Below are 16939 nucleotides of genomic sequence, written 5' to 3'. Positions count from 1 at the left end.
CAGGGTGCTTCAAGCCTCCCCAAAAGGACAGATTTCTGGGGACAGGCCCTTCTGTCACTTCTTCCTTCAGCGGCTGATTTTCAAATTTTGGTATTCATAAGACTCTCCCGGAGCAGCAGTTCTCCGAGTGTGTTCTGGAGACCAGCAGCATTGGCATCACCTGAGAACTTGTTAGAAATGCAGATTTTCAGACCCCACCCAGACCTATTCAATTAGAGACTCTAAGAATGGAGCCTGCTCCTCTGTGTCTTAATGAGCCCTCCAGGTGCCTCTGATTCTGACTTAAGGTGTTCATTAAAAATACAGTTTCCTGGCCAGGAATGGTGGCTCATGCCTGTAATTCCAATACTTTGGAAGGCTGAGGCTGGTGTATCACTTGAGCCCAGGAGTTTGAGACCAACCTAGACAGCATGGCAAAACCCCATCTCTACAAAAAAAAAAAAAATACAAAAATTAGCTGGGCATGGTGGTATGCGCCTGTAGTCCCAGCTACTTGGGAGGTTGAGGGAGGAGGATGGTTTGAGCCCAGGAGAGGGAGGTTGCAGTGAGCTCAGATCACATCACTACACTCTAGCCTGGGTGACAGAGCAAGATTGTCTCCACCCACCCCCAACAACAACAACAACAAAAGCAGGTCTGAGATTCTGAATCATTCAAGTGACCAAACATTTTAAACATTTTGCCAATTATTGCACCACCTTCATGGGCCTTGCCTTCTCAGCCACACCCCTAAGCAGGCCTCAGCTTTCCCTGACACTCCTCCCCACATTTCTGGGGTCACTTTCCCCTGAGCCTGGTATTCAACTCCTCACTAGGCCATTTCCTATCAACTTCTCCGAACCTTAGTAACTGCAACTATAAAATGGAACAGTAATACAGATCACTATAAGACAGTTCAGGCTTGTCAAGATTTAAGACGTCTCTGTGCCTATTACCCAGGGTTCAACCCTCTGCTAGTTATAGTGGATAATTATAGTTAAGAAAACAAACCTGGAAATATATGGTGATCAATGTGTCCCCACTGATGGATCAAAACTGACTAAAACAACTCCAGAAAGCATTTAAAGAGTGTGCCATGTGGGAATTCTGGGCACTGTTACCTCCTTTCTCAGCCTTCAGCTTCCTGACTCAGGGCCATGTAGAATCAGCACTGTTTGGGTTCCTTCCTCTGGCCCATCTCTGCCCAGGACACACCTGTACTTGGTTCCACCTGTAGTTCATCACCCATCACAAAGGCCTCCAATCTGGATGCAGACTCATATGTGAAGATGTTAGGAAGAAGAACTTCTGTATAGATTGGGATATTTGATGGGATGGCCTTGTAGAAACCTTTCCAAACTTGAGAGACTAGGATTGACCTGGCATTACTTGAGTTGCTCTGAAGCCTTTGGCAGCAAATGTCTCTTCAGAAAGTTCCTTCTTGATTCAGTGATCCCTTTCATGATTGAATTATGCTCAATGACTTTCTCAGCATATTTCCAGAATATTAAGTCTTCCTTCAAGAATGTAATATTTGAACGAAATCCTGTCCTCTCTTTTAATATGGGGTGATATCTTAGCTATATTATGCTTTTAAATTAGTTGGTTTCAAATGATGTATCCTGGATCAGGACTCTGGAGCTTGAGATAATTTCTCTCTCTCTCTCTCTCTCTCTCTCTCTCTCTCTCTCTCTCTCTCACACACACACACACACACACACACACACACACACTCTCTCTCTCTCTCTCTCTACCTATAAAAAGATCATTCTATACTGTAGGGGGGTGAAGAATTTGTGGCTCTCACTTGGTATAGAAAAGATAGTCTTGAATCCAAGTTCATGATTCACTCCAAGCTGGTGCCAGAAGTAAAGACAGCTGGACGTTAGCCTTAAAAGCTGTCTCTTGTGCAAGAAAAGTTTGAGGTAAGTCAAGCAAATTGCAAAGATCGGCAGGTAAGGAGGTGCTACCCTGTTCGGAGTGGTGAGAAAAAACATGGCAAAATGCTTGGACGAATCAACTTCCCTGCTGTGGGCGAGGAGATTTTGATGAAGCATCCATACTTTTAAGGGATATAAGACTGATGTGTCTGTGTGTATTGCTTCGCAGCTAAATTGAGTATTCCATAAATTCTGAACACCTCTTAGCCAAGAACCAGCATCCCTGTTCTTTTCACTGAGGCATGTGTGTGTGAGTTCATCAGAGGATGCCACAGTGGCAGTCAAAACACAGAATCCTCCAGGGTCTCAACTCCAGGCTTCTCTATATAACTGATGACTTCAATTTCTGTCTCAACGGAACCAGCTTTCTGCAAAACAAATCATCTTTCCTTAGATGTCTTTTAGAGAACTTTTGGATTCTTTGAAATCTTTACACTTGGCTTTAAGTCTATTATTTTTTAAATAAAAATAGTAAATGTTCACTGAAGAAGATGTGAAAAATAAAGTGGAAAGAAGAAAATACCTAGCCGTACACCTGTCTCCCAAACACAGCCCGCTGCTTCTCCTAAGCCTTTCTTTCTAGGCATAATGTTTTCTTTAGACTTACTTGAAGTCATATGGATACACATCTTTTTTTTTTTTTTTAGACGGAGTCTCACTCTGTCACCCTGGCTGAAGTACAGTGGCATGATCTCAGCTCACTGCAACCTCCACCTCCCGGGTTCAAGCAATCCTCCTGCCCCAGCCTCCCAAGTAGCTGGAACTACAAGCACATGCCACCATGCCCAGCTAATTTTCATATTTTTAGTAGAAAAGGGGTTTCACCATGTTGACCAGGCTGGTCTCGAACTTTTGATCTTGTGATCCCCCCGCCTCAGCCTCCCAAAATGCTGGGATTACAGGCATGAGCCACCACGCCCGGCTGGATACACGTCTTTAAAAATTGATTTCTTTCTCTCTGACATTACTGATTGTAAATCGCATTGTTAAATGTGCTTTGTTGGCACCACTTTTGATAGCTGCATCATAATTCCATCCATAATTTACTATAGTATCCCCCTAACTTTGGACAGTTCTGACCCATGTTGGCTATAATGAATAATGCTGATAATAATTGGAAAATTGGTAACAAAAATAAAATTGCCTGTAAGAGATCCTATTCCTTTACTTCATTTACTCATCCAACATATTTTTTACTACCTGCTCCACACTAGCCACAGTGCCGTGTCTTGGGAATTCACTGATGGACACAGCAGGCATGGCTCCTGCTTTTATCCATTTTACTTTTAATAGTTTACAGGCAACCAAAATGGGGGAGGAACCCTCTCTGGTTGCCATTGTAGAAACAAGGAACACCTGGAAACCAGTCTCATAAATTGAAAGCTCAGGTCGGGCGCTGCGGCTCATGCCTGTAATCCCAACACCTTGGGAGGCTGAAGGAGGCACACAGCTTGAGCCCAGGAGTTGGAGACCAGCCTAGTGAGACCTTGTCTCTACAAAAAATATCTAAGTCAGTAAATTATCAGAAAGCTCAGGATTTGAGTTTTTAGAATAAGCCTTTCTTTTTTACTGCTAAAGGCCAACTTTCTTCCTTCACAGTACGTTTATTTATTTATTTATTTATTTATGACAAGTTCTAACTCCATCACCCAAGCTGCAGTGCAGTGGCACAATCTCAGCTCACTGAAACCTCCGCCTCCTGGGCTCAAGCCGTCTTCCCACCTCAGCCTCCTGAGTAGCTGGGACTACAAGTGTGCACCACCATGCCTGAGTAATTTTTTAATTTTTTGTAGAGATGGAGTTTTGCCATGTTGGCCAGGCTGGTTTCAAACTTGTGAGCTCAAGTGATCTGCCCGTCATGGCCTCTCAAAGTGCTGGGATTACAGGCATGAGCCACTGAGCCCGTCCCTTCACTGATGTCTAAATTTCTGAGGTCTGAACAAGCAAAAACTTGCTTCTAGGAGTCCTCTAAGTCCTGGGACTTTGGGCACCCACCCCAAGCTCAGAGGTGCACATTACCATGAAAAGCAGAGGGTTTCCTTTCCCACTAGCCAAACATTTCCCAGCGGCCACCCATAGCACCAGCGTGCCCTCTTGTCACCCTTGTAGCACAGCCTCTGAGAATGGGTTGGATGGCTTTTGTCCTTGGAGGTGGAGGCTGTGCATGGCCTCATGGGGCCCAGCTGTAGGCAGCTCTGCACTCGCTCTCATCCTCTCTCAGGTGAAGAATGTAGGCCACAGGGCCCACAGCACCAGGCTGTACTTCATTTCCCCCATCCCATGCGCTCTTTCTTTCTTCTCTCAGTCTCTAACTGCTCTGTTTTTATGTGAAACTCTGCAATGTGAGAAGAGAATAAGTTGTCCTGAGAAGCCAGGCACTGTTCAGTGCTGACATTCATCCTCTGCTTATTCTGAAACCAGCTTGTCTGCCCCAAGTTGTTATTTTACACACTTGACTTGATTTTAATTAACAACAAATCACAACCTTATACAATAAGCTCTTAAACCAGTTTATTTCACCAACTTTGGAATATTAAAGGAAATCTTTCAGGGCTCTGTAGGGAAATTAGATACCAGCATTAAGATGTTCCATTAAGAGGCTGGGACAAATGACTTCACTTGGCTGCTTAAACTAGATGTGGGCTGGGTACAGTGGCTCACGCCTGTAATCCCAGCACTTTGGGAGGCTGGATCACTTGAGGTCAGGAGTTCAAGACCAGCCTGGCCAACATGGCGTAACCCTATCTCTACTAAAACTACAAAAATGAGCTGGGTGTGGTGTCAGGTACCTGTAATCCCAGTTACTCGGGAGGCTGAGGCAGGAGAATCACTTAAACCCAGGAGGGGGAGGTTGCAGTGAGCCGAAATGGCTCCACTGCACTCCAGCTTGGATGACAAATTGAGACTCAATCTCAAACAAACAAACACACAAAACCAGATGTGTTTACTTAGGAGTGAGTGTGCTAGAGAAAGGAGGGACTGGCAGCACACATCCAGAACCAGCACTAAAGCTCCGCCTTGGGGTCTACTCTTCTTCCCAAAGAACTCAGTGAACAAGAGCAGATGGGCCATTCCCCTGATAAAGGAGAACACAAGGATCCAACCATGGGCAGAATGATTCTTTTGCCAGGCTCCATTCTCTACTTCAGTCAGCCAGTAACTGTAACTGTCTATAAATCCTTCCAATACTCAAACTGCAAATGCTAAGGAATGTTCACTACTTATTGAAATTAATCATTTTGGTGAGTTTTTCCATGAACCCTTTTTTTTCCCTACAACCAGTCACCAGGTGGTTCATCCAATCATGGGTTACTTCATTTGAGAGAAACCTAAATTTGCTAAGAAAATTGTTTGATCTAAATCAAGGATTGGCAAATTACAGCCACAGGCCAAATCTGGCTTGTTGCCTGTTTTTGTAAATGAAGTTTTACCGGAGCACAGCCACACTCATTCATTAGCACATTTTCTGTGGCTACTTTCACACTACAATGGCAGAGTTGAGTTGAAACAGAAACCATTTGTCCCTCAAATATTTACTACCTGGCCCTTTACAGAAAAAGTGTGTTGAGCCCTGATCTAAATAACTGTTCACTTTAAGGATAAATCTGACAAAGTGCAATAATTATACACTGAAAAATCACAAACCATTGCTGAGAGAAGTTAAAGAAAGCCTAAATAAATGGAGTGATATGCTATGTTTATAGATAAGAAGACTTCATATTATTAAGATGTCACTTTTCCCCAAATTAACTTATAACTCAACACAATATCACCCCAAATCCCAGCTACCTATTTTTGTCGAAAATTATCAGCTGAATCTAAGATGTATATGAAAATGCAGAGGACCTAGAATAACCAAAACAACTTATTAAAAACTTTTGGGCCTTACACAAATGGTCTCATGGTTTATAATAAAGCTACAGTAATCAAGACAGTATTGTATCCGCATAAAGACAGACAAATAGATCAATAAAACCAAACGGATACTCCAGAAATAGACCCAACTATATATAGCAACTAATTTCCAGCAGAAATGCCAAGACAAGTCAATGGGGAAAGGATTATTTACTTCAACAAATGATGCTGGAACAATTGAATAGCCATAAGTAAGTGACCACTGGGCTGAGCCTAAGTGCTCTGAATGGCGAACAGACCTAAGAAAATGCATATTGGGTGAAATAATTTGCCTTTTCTATAGTCTTTTTTATACTAAAGAGCTAAAGTTCCCTCTGAAAATTCTCTATTAACTAAGATACTCATGTGGAAACATGGAGTCTTAAAACATTAGAGCTAAGCAGAACATTGTACAATCTCATCTGTGTCCCTTATTATACCAGAAAGAAATTCAAAACTCATAGGGCTGAAGAGATTGTCCAAAGTCAGTTAAGGAATGGCTGATATGAAATTAAAATTTAAGACTAACTGGAAAGAACACTTGTAACTCAGTACCTTTCCAATATGTCAAAACAGTAATGAACATGCATAATAAAACAATCAGGCAAGCAGGCATGGTGGCATGCTTCTGTAGTTCCAGCTGCTTGGGAGGCTGAGGTGGGAGGATCGCTTAGACCCAGGTGTTTGAGACCAGCCTGGGCAACATAGCAAGACCCCATCTCTTAAAAAATACAAACAACTGAATCAGCCAAAGAATAGAATGACTGAAGCAACAGAAATGCTCCTGGACTTCTGAGTAAAAGCCCTGCCTTATAATATAGAAAACCCAATGACAGATCCCAGGGGACTCAATCCTGGACACATGGCATATCATAAGAACTTTCAATATTACCTCATAGTTAGCGGTTACAAAGAGATCTTTGATACTACTTTTTGGTGCTGGAATTGGTGGAAACAACTTGATCCATAAATGACATCTGAAAACGGAGTAAAGAAGGAATTAGGTGAGCATGAGTATATCTTTTGTCTCTAAATACCTACTCGAAAAATTGACCTGGTTAATTCTAGAACCTGCTGTTTTGTAAATTCAAAATCTTTATGTACCAAGACTTCCAAAATTATAGGTGAAGACTGTGGGTACCACAAGGCTTTGCTGTGGCTTCTGAGTCATCCAGGGAAAACCAAATGGGAAACTGCTTTGTGTCAGTGGGTGTTACGAGGCCTAATCTCTCAAAATGAACTTTCAAGTGTGTGGTGTTGTGCCGTTTCCTGCAATGCTAATTGAAGCATTGCTTCCTCAACTGTGTTTACTCACAGAGTTTACTTACTTTTGTTTTTTTTGAGACAGTGTCTTGCTCTGTCACCCAGGCTGGAGTGCAGTGACACCATCACGGCTCATTGCAACCTCCATCTCTTGGGCTCAAGCAATTCTCCTGCCTCAGCCTCCTGAGTAGCTGGGACTATAGGCACATGCCACTGCACTCAGCTAATTTTTGTATTTTTTGAAGAGACAGGGTTTTACCACATTGCCCAGGCTGGTCTCAAACTCTTGACCTCAAGTGATCCTCCAGCCTCGGCCTCCCAAAGTACTGAGATTGCAGATGTGAGTCACCATCCCCAGCCGAGTTTATTTGCTTTTCATCTCCTTTGTACTGCCTTCCCCCAACCTGTAGATGCCATCTAAATATAATGTTTATACTATAGTAAAGCTGTTTAATAGAAAAGTCTTTTTTTTTCTTTTTTTTTTGTTTTTTGTTTTTTGAGATGGAGTCTCACTCTGTCGCCCAGGCTGGAGTGCAGTGGTGCGATCTTGGCTCACTACAACCTCCACTTCCCAGGTTCAAGCGATTCTCCTGCCTCAGCCTTCCGAGTAGCTGGGACTACAGGTGTGTACCACCACGCCCGGCTACTTTTTTGTATTTTTAGTAGAGATGGGTTTCACCACATTAGCCAGGATGGTCTCGATCTCCTGACCTCATGATCTGCCCGCCATGGCCTCCTAAAGTGCTGGAATTACAGGTGTTAGCCACCGCGCCCAGCCCTTATAAAACTCATTTTCTAAATTATGAAAGGGCCAAGACAAAACATGTTTTAAGTCTCCTAAAAGGTCTTGTGCCTTGCTGAATGCTAAAATGGGTAAGGGGTACTTATGGGCTATTTGCAGACTCTAGAATAGGACACCAGATCCACATGCGATTTCTAGAATCTGTGTTTGACCTAATAGCCATCAGCCATTCAGGGGCCTGGTGACGTGATAGTTGAGGATAATGATGTGCAGGCATTCTGGTGATTTTAACCTTCCTAAGCTGTGAAAAGCCTATGCTGACAGCTTACCCAAGACAGCCAAGGACTGAGTGGAAGACTGAGAAGGAATCAAAAGACCCTGCAAGTCGAAACCTTCACAGATATTAAAAGCTGTCAACAACTTCAAGTAGGAGTGAGTGATAGCCGAGGGCTGCGTTGTGTTCTGTCCGACTTCTGTAAATCACCTCTGGATGTTTCCACCTTTGATTTGGCCTACACTCATCTTGGACAGGTCATCCAAGCACAAAAATACCATAATTCTACCTGATAATAAGAACCCTCTGCCTACCGGATGCATGGTAAGCTTGTAAAAATGCAGTACTCAGACCCCACTGCAAGTACCCAAATGCAAAGAATACTTACATTCTACAGATGAGCAAGAGAATTAACAAGATGAAGCAGATGGTTGCCATAAGCACAATGAGAAACCACTCTCTCAAGGGCTTGTGTTCATCTTTTCCTGGTGGAAAACAAAAAAGAAAGAAAGAAGATAAAGTCCAAGTTAGAAGCAGCAGGTAAAAGAAATGATGAGGCTTGGGTCATCAGACAGCTCAGGTTTGAGTTGCCGGTGCTGGGTGGTGCTGGGCAAGTAACTTAATTTCCCTGAGCCTAAGATTTCTTGTCTGTAAAAGATGGGTAACAGCCATCTGACAAAGTTGATATAGGGTGAAATGAAATGGCGACAGTGAGGCCACTTTTTTTTCTTAAAGAATGGTTTATTCAATCAATCAGCAAATATGGATGGCGTTCATTCCATGTACTATGCCACTTGAATCCTGGAGCTTATTTGCTTTTGGTACATAGTAAGGTTTTAGATAGAAAATCCACAAAAGATAAGCCTACTGAGTAACCCAACTGCATCACAATCAAAATATTTTACGAAGTTGGAAATTAAACTTTTGGAGGAAGTAAAGAATGAGATAATACTTGTAGTGAACAATAAAGGTGTTAGACTCTAAGTGCTTTTCAATCTTAAATACCTTCAAAGCACCCGTTACCATTTTACAGATAGGAAAAGAAGCAAGCTGCCATTAAGTCAGTACAGAAAGTCAGTATTTTGTATGCCACTTATTCTCTGTTTAAATTTGCTTTGAATCTACATTCAAGGGACAGATTCTTCTAGGAACTTCTGTGATAGCTTTGGAGTATGTAATTTGTCTTTTAAGTACTAGAAAGGCATCCAAGACAAACTCAAGCCAGGTGGGTTGGCTCATGCCTGTAAATCCAAGCACTTTGGGAGGCCAAGGCAGGTGGATCATTTGAGGCCAGGAGTTCGAGACCAGCCTGGCCAACATAGTGAAATCCCATCTCTACTAAAAATATAAAAATTAACTAGGTGTGGTGGCAGGCACCTGTAATCCCAGCTACTTGGGAGGCCAAGGCATAAAATCACTTGAACACAGGCAGTGGGGTTGCAGTGAGCCGAGATTGCACCACTGCACTCCAGTCTGGGGGACAGAATGAGACTCTGCCCCCAACAGCTCCCCGCAAAAAAAAAAAAAAAAAAAAAAAAAAGAAGAAAAAAACTCAAGGCCATTTACCAAACAGTGTTTAAAGAGGTTATGTGTTTGCTAACCTGCCTGATTGAATAAGGTAAATCCTGCGTCATCTCCCTGCATACGAGTTTCCTTTCTGTGGGAGAGGCTGCTCATTCACTGATTCCTTTATTTATCCATTTAACAAATATTTATTGGTCTCCTATTGTATGTTTGGAACTGTACAAATTACTGGGATTCAGTGGTCAAAAGATCGCATATGGGTGCTCCTGTCATGAAAGAATCACACTCAGCAAAAAGCAACACAAGCAATGATTTAATGACCAGTGTGCTAAATACTGTGGTGAGATTTCAACTACACTGCACCAGGAGAAAAGGTTACCATCCCCAGTTTGCCATGATTTGCTTCCTCTAGAAAACAAGAAATACATAAGTGGAATTTTCAGGTCCTTGTTAATAGCCTAAGACTTCCCAAACCTCCAAAATACTTAAAACTCAAATCATTCAAGTAACAAGAAGGAGAGATGCCTTGGGATATAATCCTAGTGATTCCAATCTTGCCTTGTTCTCTTGCTTTTATGCTTCCTGAGGACCCTTACCCAAGCTTTATCTTCTACCTCCCGAAAGTTTTAATCTCCTTCTTCATCTCTTCCGTTCTGCTTTCAAATATTCATGGAGTCTTTCATCTTGAATAAGCCATTACCTTGCTCTGCCATCTGTCTCCACTGTCATCAAATACGTTCTTACTTTATTTCCCCGTCTAAATTATTGAATAAGGGCCAGGTGCAGTGGCTCACGCCTGTAATCCCAGCACATGGATTGGGAAGCTGAGGCGGACGGATCACCTGAGGTCAGGAGTTCAAGACCAGCCTGGCCAACATGGCAAAGCCCTGTCTCTACTAAAAATACAAAAATTAGCAGGGCGTGCTGGCTCGTACTTGTAGTCCCAGCTACTTGGGAGGCTGAGGTAGGACAATCGCTTGAACCTGGGAAATGGAGGTTGTGGTGGGCTGAGATCGCACCCTTGCACGCCAGCCTGGGTGACAAAAGCGAGACTGTCTCAAAAAAAAAAAAAAAAAAAAAAAAAAAAAAAAATTCGGGGGGCTTCATTTCCCATCTCTAACACTGCTTTTTTTAATCACGGTGACTTTCTCCTAGTCTAATTCGAAAGATGCTTGTTTTCTTTTTCCAGCTTTATTTTTACTGACCTCCTTCCTGAATTTCAGACTGTGGATAGTTAAGCCCACCTTGAAACCGAGTCCTCAGCTTTATTGCCCAAATCTTCCTCCTCTTAGATGGCACTTCTCCCCATTTTAATTTTGACTGGCCCTCTCCACTCATCCTTTGACCCTTTGGTATTTTCCACTGTGGTCTATTCTTTGAACTTTGAAAAGTGTGTTTATACCGCTTCATCCTTTAATTTTGTGAAATCTTTTCCTAGGTTTTTATTCCTGATCCTGCCTGACACTCAGCTCCAGGCCCAGATCTTAGCCTGTCCGTAGGTGACACCTGCTCGGATATTTCTCAAGGCTGACAACATTCAAAACCAAATGCATGCTCTTCTTCACATCAAAACCCCTTCTCTCAGTAACTGCCCATTTCAGTCTCAATCCTTCCAAGCCCCCAAACCTGAAGCCTTGAAGTCACTTTGACTCTTTCCATCCTTTACAGGCCCTGTCCCTTCTCCTCATTCCCTCGGTTCATGTCATTACTGCATACCCAGTGATTAGTGCCGGACAGGCATGCTTTGTCCAGGGCTTTCATCCCTGCCTAGTCTGGAAACCTGGCTTCTAGTCTCAGCTTGCTGTGGAGGTGGTCATTCTGGGCCTTGGTTTCCTCATCTAAAAACATGGCAGTTGAAATACATAATCCTTCAGATCCTTCCCCAGCTAGCACTTTTTCTAGCACCACTCACTCAGTACAGGGTACTGTCACTTCATGTACACATACCTTTAATAAAATTGGTTTTAGAAAAGGAGTGCCTTTTTGGGCCGGGTGTGTTGGCGTAATCCCAGCACTTTGGGAGGCCAACGGGCAGATCACTTGAGGGCAGGAGTTCGAGACCAACCTGGCCAACATGGTGAAAGCCCGTCTCTACTAAAAATATTAAAAGTAGCCAGGTATGGTGGCGCCTGGTTGTCATAGCAGCTACTAGGGAGGCTGAGGCAGGATCACTTGAACCTAGAAGGCGGAGGCTGCAGTAAGCTGAGATCACACCACTGCACTCCAGCCTGGGCTACGGAGTGAGACTCTGTCTCAAAAAAAAAAAAAAAAAAAAAAAAAAAAAGGAAAACAAAAGTAGTGCCTTTTTGCTGCTGGAACTTTAAAAGTTGTAATAAAGTATAAAAATTAAAAAAGAGAAATCAGTAGTCACTGGAAGTAACTAAGAGCTTATTTTCTATACATATGTTTACATTCCCTTTTTCTGAGTGCTTCTAAGTGCCCAGATACTATGTAAAGTGCTTCACGTACATTCTCAATTCTCACAGCGATGCTTTGAGATACACTATTATTCTCACTGTACAGATGCAGGAACTGAGGCAGAAAAGGACAGAGTAAGTCAGCCCAGGCCACCCAGCAAGGAAGTGAGGGAGCCCAAACAGTTCGTGCTCTTAGCCTTGATGCAGGAATCCCATTCCTCTCCCTCCCTCTGCAAAACTGAGGGCACACTGAATACACAGGAACTTCACTTCACTTATTCTAAGCATTGCTTTTCCTTGAGAACTCTCCTGAGCATCATCCCTATAGCTCTCTGTGCTTCACTGTGGGAAGCCCTGTTCTATTGTTTGCATCCCCGCTGCCTGATAAGGCTAAGTGTGCAGGCAGCTTCTCTAATTAAAGGTGGCTGCTTTGCAAACTACCTTTCCTCCTGACATTCCCCAAACTCTAGGTGAGACTGAAGCACTTTATTAAAAACCTATGACTATACTATTTATTTATTTATATGAGATAGAGTCTTGCTCTGTTACCCAGGCTGGAGTGCAGTGGCATGATCATAGCTCCCTGCAGATTCTAACTCCTGGGTTCAAGCAATCCTCTCGCCTTAGCCTCCCAAGTAGCTGGGACTACAGGCGCGCATCACCGTGCCTACCTAATTTTTAAAATCTTTTGTAGAGATGGGGCCTCAGTATGTTGCCCAGGCTGGTCTCAAACTCCTAGACTCAGGCAATTCTCCTGCTTTGGCCTCCCAAACTGCTGAGATTATAAGCGTGACCAACTGTGCCTAGCCCTATGGCTCTAGTTATTTTTTTTTTCAAGTTTCATTTTGAAATATACTTATGTCTATTGTTTTACAAAAAGGCATTTGCCACATTTTGTTAAATAATGGAAAACAGACCCTCGAAGTGGCAAAGCTTTTATTTTCCTAAATCCTACAGATACTCGATGGTTCCAGGATTAATATTCAGTTCTCTGGATTGGAGCTGAGTGCTCTGTTAGACTTCGTTTTTACTGCATTCTCTCTTAGGTAATGTGAAGAGTAGCTGGGACAAACAAATACTAGCAAATCAAATACTGTCTTACTTTATTTCCCAGTCTGATTTCCTGAATAAGGCATTCAGCCTGCTTCATGGCTCCATCTCTCAAACTATTCCATGCTCGTAACCATTATGCAAGAATCCCGATAACCACATTCAGAAACTGTAGGTTCAGAGACACGGGATTCTAATTCAGCAAGTGGTACATCAGAGAAAAAAAGTTATCCTGTTTATAACTAGATTAAACCAACAGAAAAAGTACGGGTCCTGCAGAAAGAAGGGGCAGTGTTGTAAATAATTATCAGGGTCACACTGTCAGTCACATTTGGGTCTTAAATTGTGTAATACCCCCTAGCCTGATATGGCAAGTTCTGATAACAGTACCGTTTTCTTCTGACCATGATTACAAAAATCTTTTCAGTTAAACCACTCTCGAGTTATTCACTTCAGCCCTCACTTTGATAAGCGAAGATTCTCACTGAATTAGCAAAAATATAGAGGCAACCCTGATTTTATTTCATTAAATGAGAAAAAGTTATTGATGCATACAAGGTACTACGTGAGAAGCAAAGTCATGGTCACTACCGGGAGGGAGTTGGCACATTAATCATTTCTCCTGGCCTGGCTTCTCCAGTTGCCCCAAATGCATTAGGGCTACTCACCTATAGCCAGTTGAAAACAGAACTAACCCCTGAGAACACAACCAAGGTCAGCTTTTCCTTGAAGAAAACATAAATTGGCAGGGAAATTTTGTGCAAGAAAAAGCTTTCACGTACTCATTGCCAAGTAGAAATTACTTGTGGATTACTTGTGGTCAGGTATTTATTTAGGCAAAAAAAAAAAAAAAAAAAAAAAAAACCAGTAGATTAGTGAATTAAAGTAAGCACCTACTCTTGTTTTGCTGAAAGTAGAGCAAGCAGAGAAGATCCCACTAAGAGCATACATTCTTTGGGTCAAAATGATTAAGAATTTCAATACTTTAAAAGTTGGGAGATCCCATAATATAGTCTTAGTTTGAATTCTGGGGTCTCCAACCTTGGAGATTTTAAAAACAAAATGTATTTCCAGGTAATTTGACTCTTTTCTCTGACTCAAGGAGAATACCTTTCTTGCCATTAAAAAGGAAGTCACAGATGTTTCTTTTCAAGAAATCAGTGGGCACTGCCATTTTGTTATGCAAAAATGGGTTTCAGAAAGAAGAAGTCACACAGCCTGTCCTTGTAAAGAGGACAAGCTCTCCAGACTCCCTATTTGATTCCTGGGTGCTTTTTAGGCATCACTAACTTAGACCATTTGGGAAATTCAGTTGCCTGGTGTCTGGGGACCTCAGTTTCCATTATTTTTGACATCTTAACCATTTGACCTTGCAAATAAGCCAATAGCCTGCTATTCTTCTATGACCCTAGAATGTATATGGAGTGGGACATGGGGTGCAGGTGGGCTGAGACAGTGGCAACACAGAGGGCAGAAGGACTCCAGGTATTGCACCCAAACTAGTCCCAGCTCTGCCTCTGGGAGTTTTGTCAAGCCACTTCCCTTTTAGGGCTGCAGTCTCTCTTGCTCTAGAATTCTATGCTCTATGAGGTTTAGACTAATAGCTCTTAAGAGGTAAATTTGATTTGGAAGCCTGTTCCACCTTAAATTGTGCATGTGAGTATGAACTTTCAGTGCTTACATATTGATTTTGAATCTGATTTCAGACTCAACAATAGGTTTCCAGGGAAAAGAGTTAATTAGTAAATTGATGGGATGCTTCCAACGGAGCAGGCCTGCTGTGTTTTTAGAACCAGCAAGTGCTGAGAGAAGTTCAAATGGCACCAACAGGGTTGGATAATTGAGAGGATGTCAATATGGTAGTCTATGATACAGGGTTTAACTAGCTTCCTGTGACTTGCCTCTGGTTGGAGGGGAGACTGTGGCATCATTCATGAATGAGCACCCCAAACCAGATCACAGGCTCCCAGTGCAAGCAAGTCAGGAGCAGACCTTTTGGGTGAGTGAGCTTTCGAGGCAGCTGTCAAATGGACTGTGGGAGGTACCTGATTTAGAGAAATAAAAAGAGGGCAGCAAAATGCAGCTTCAGTGAACAAAATGTAGAGTAGTGAAGGACCCAGATCAAACACACACAACCTGCACTATCTTCATCTGGTGGAAGTGGGCTTGAATGAACTGAATAGAGAGAGGAAATGGAGACTGTGCATTTGTGTACATGTGTGTATTTGTGTGCATCATGCATGTATTTGTGTGCATGCATGTATTTGTGTGTGCATTCAGGATTAACTGGATGGCTCCCTGCAGTTAATTTTACTGCTTGTTAAGTTACTGCTTGTCTGCATTATCCCCCAGTAGGACTAGACTTGATGGAGTTGAGAGGGGAATTCCTCATGGCAGTTTTCTTCTCTGCAGGCTTTCCCACAAAGCACTAAGGGCTATGTACCTTCTGGGGCCCCGCAAGCAACCCAGAATTTTCTTCCCTATAAGGGGCTGCTGGGCCTGTTTTATCAACCTGCTAAAGCAGATGAAAGCTGGCTGCAGAGCATGTGATCATCACATAGAAGTAAGCAACAAGGGATAAAGAAGTTTAGTCCTAGACTGAGTGTGGTGGCTCAGGCCTGCAATCCCAGCACTTTGGGAGGCCAAGGTGGGTGGATCACTTGAAGTCAGGAGTTCAAGACCAGCCTGGCCAACATGGTGAAATCCTGTCTCTACTAAAGATACAAAATTAGCTGGGCATAGTGGCGTGAGTAATTCCAGCTACTCTGGTGGCTGAGGCAGGAGAATTGCTTGAACCCCCATGGGAGGTGGAGGCTGCAGTGAGCCGGGATCATTGTGTGACTGCACTCCAGCCTGGGGGACAGAGCGAGACTCCATCTTATTAAAAAAAAAAAAACAGAGGTTTAGCCCTAGTTCTGCCACTTGCTACCAAAGTGACCTTCAGCAGGGTAGCCTCTCCAGCTTCTATGTCCTGCATTATAAAACAGGAAGAAGGACTGAATAAATTAACACATGTGAAGTGCTTAGCACAGTGCTGGTACATAGGTGCTCAATAAATATTACTTATTGTAATTACGATTAGGATGAAATGCATTGTGTCAACAAATTCATCAAGATAATTTCCCTTTCATCAAAGCGAGGCCAAAATTGGAATGCTATCAGAATTCCCAAAATGCAGAGTGATAAAGTCAGGTCAGGAGAAATAAACACACACCAAATATTCCAGATACTGAGGAAGAGAAATGGAAGTTCCTACCCTTCAAGGATTTAGGGTTCATAATGTTCATTAAAATGAGCATTATTAAGAACTTGGACAGGAACATTTAGACAAGAATGGCCTGAAGAAGCTAACTTCATTCCCAATGGCTTGTCTGGATGGAGACTGACAAGGTCAAGAGCTGACAGAGCTTCCTGCTTTCACAGCCCCCAGCCCCTCTGCCTGAGCTTGGCCCATCCTCCAGCCTCAGTTTCCCTGGCTGGAGTAATAACCACCAGGGCAATGGAACATCTTGAAAAGAACCCAGGTGTGGAGCCAGTTTTCTGGCTGGGTTCCAAACCCAGGTGTCCCACCTACTATCTGTGTAGCTTCCAGCAGTTCCTTCACCTGTCTGCATCTATTTTCTCACCGGGGTGATTAGGAAATCATGTATGTGATGATAAATAAGATGATGTAGGTGAATATGTCCTGCACAGGGGCTGGCCCCCTGACAGAGTCCCTTCCTCCCCCAAGCTGCCATCCCACCATGAGGTAGAATGTATGCCTAGAAGGGTGGTGCAGACACCAATAGATGTGGCTGTGCCTGAAAGCACTGTGGGAACTCCCTGCTCCTGGCATTTGGAGATGAAATCTGAAAGG

The 16939-nt window shown here is 43.0% G+C and overlaps 1 protein-coding gene across 1 annotated transcript in view; it reads right to left on the bottom strand.

Annotated features, from left to right (window-relative positions):
- Positions 1–2105: 2105 nt before the first annotated feature.
- Positions 2106–16939, bottom strand: part of IL5RA (interleukin 5 receptor subunit alpha) — a 40781-nt gene continuing 25947 nt past the window's right edge. The window contains exons 11-13 of the mRNA XM_017881651.1: positions 8481–8577; positions 6706–6790; positions 2106–2287 (exon numbers count right to left, since the gene is read on the bottom strand). Of these exons, the coding sequence (XP_017737140.1) occupies positions 2201–2287; positions 6706–6790; positions 8481–8577 (269 nt within the window). The 3' untranslated portion in view covers positions 2106–2200. The remainder of the gene's footprint in view (positions 2288–6705; positions 6791–8480; positions 8578–16939) is intronic.

The sequence above is a fragment of the Rhinopithecus bieti genome, unplaced genomic scaffold, assembly GCF_001698545.2.
Source record: "Rhinopithecus bieti isolate Rb0 unplaced genomic scaffold, ASM169854v2 scaffold_12640, whole genome shotgun sequence".
NCBI classification, from domain to species: Eukaryota; Metazoa; Chordata; class Mammalia; order Primates; family Cercopithecidae; genus Rhinopithecus; species Rhinopithecus bieti.
Note: the sequence above shows the minus strand (reverse complement) of the source record. Positions and strands in the feature narration are given on the sequence as shown.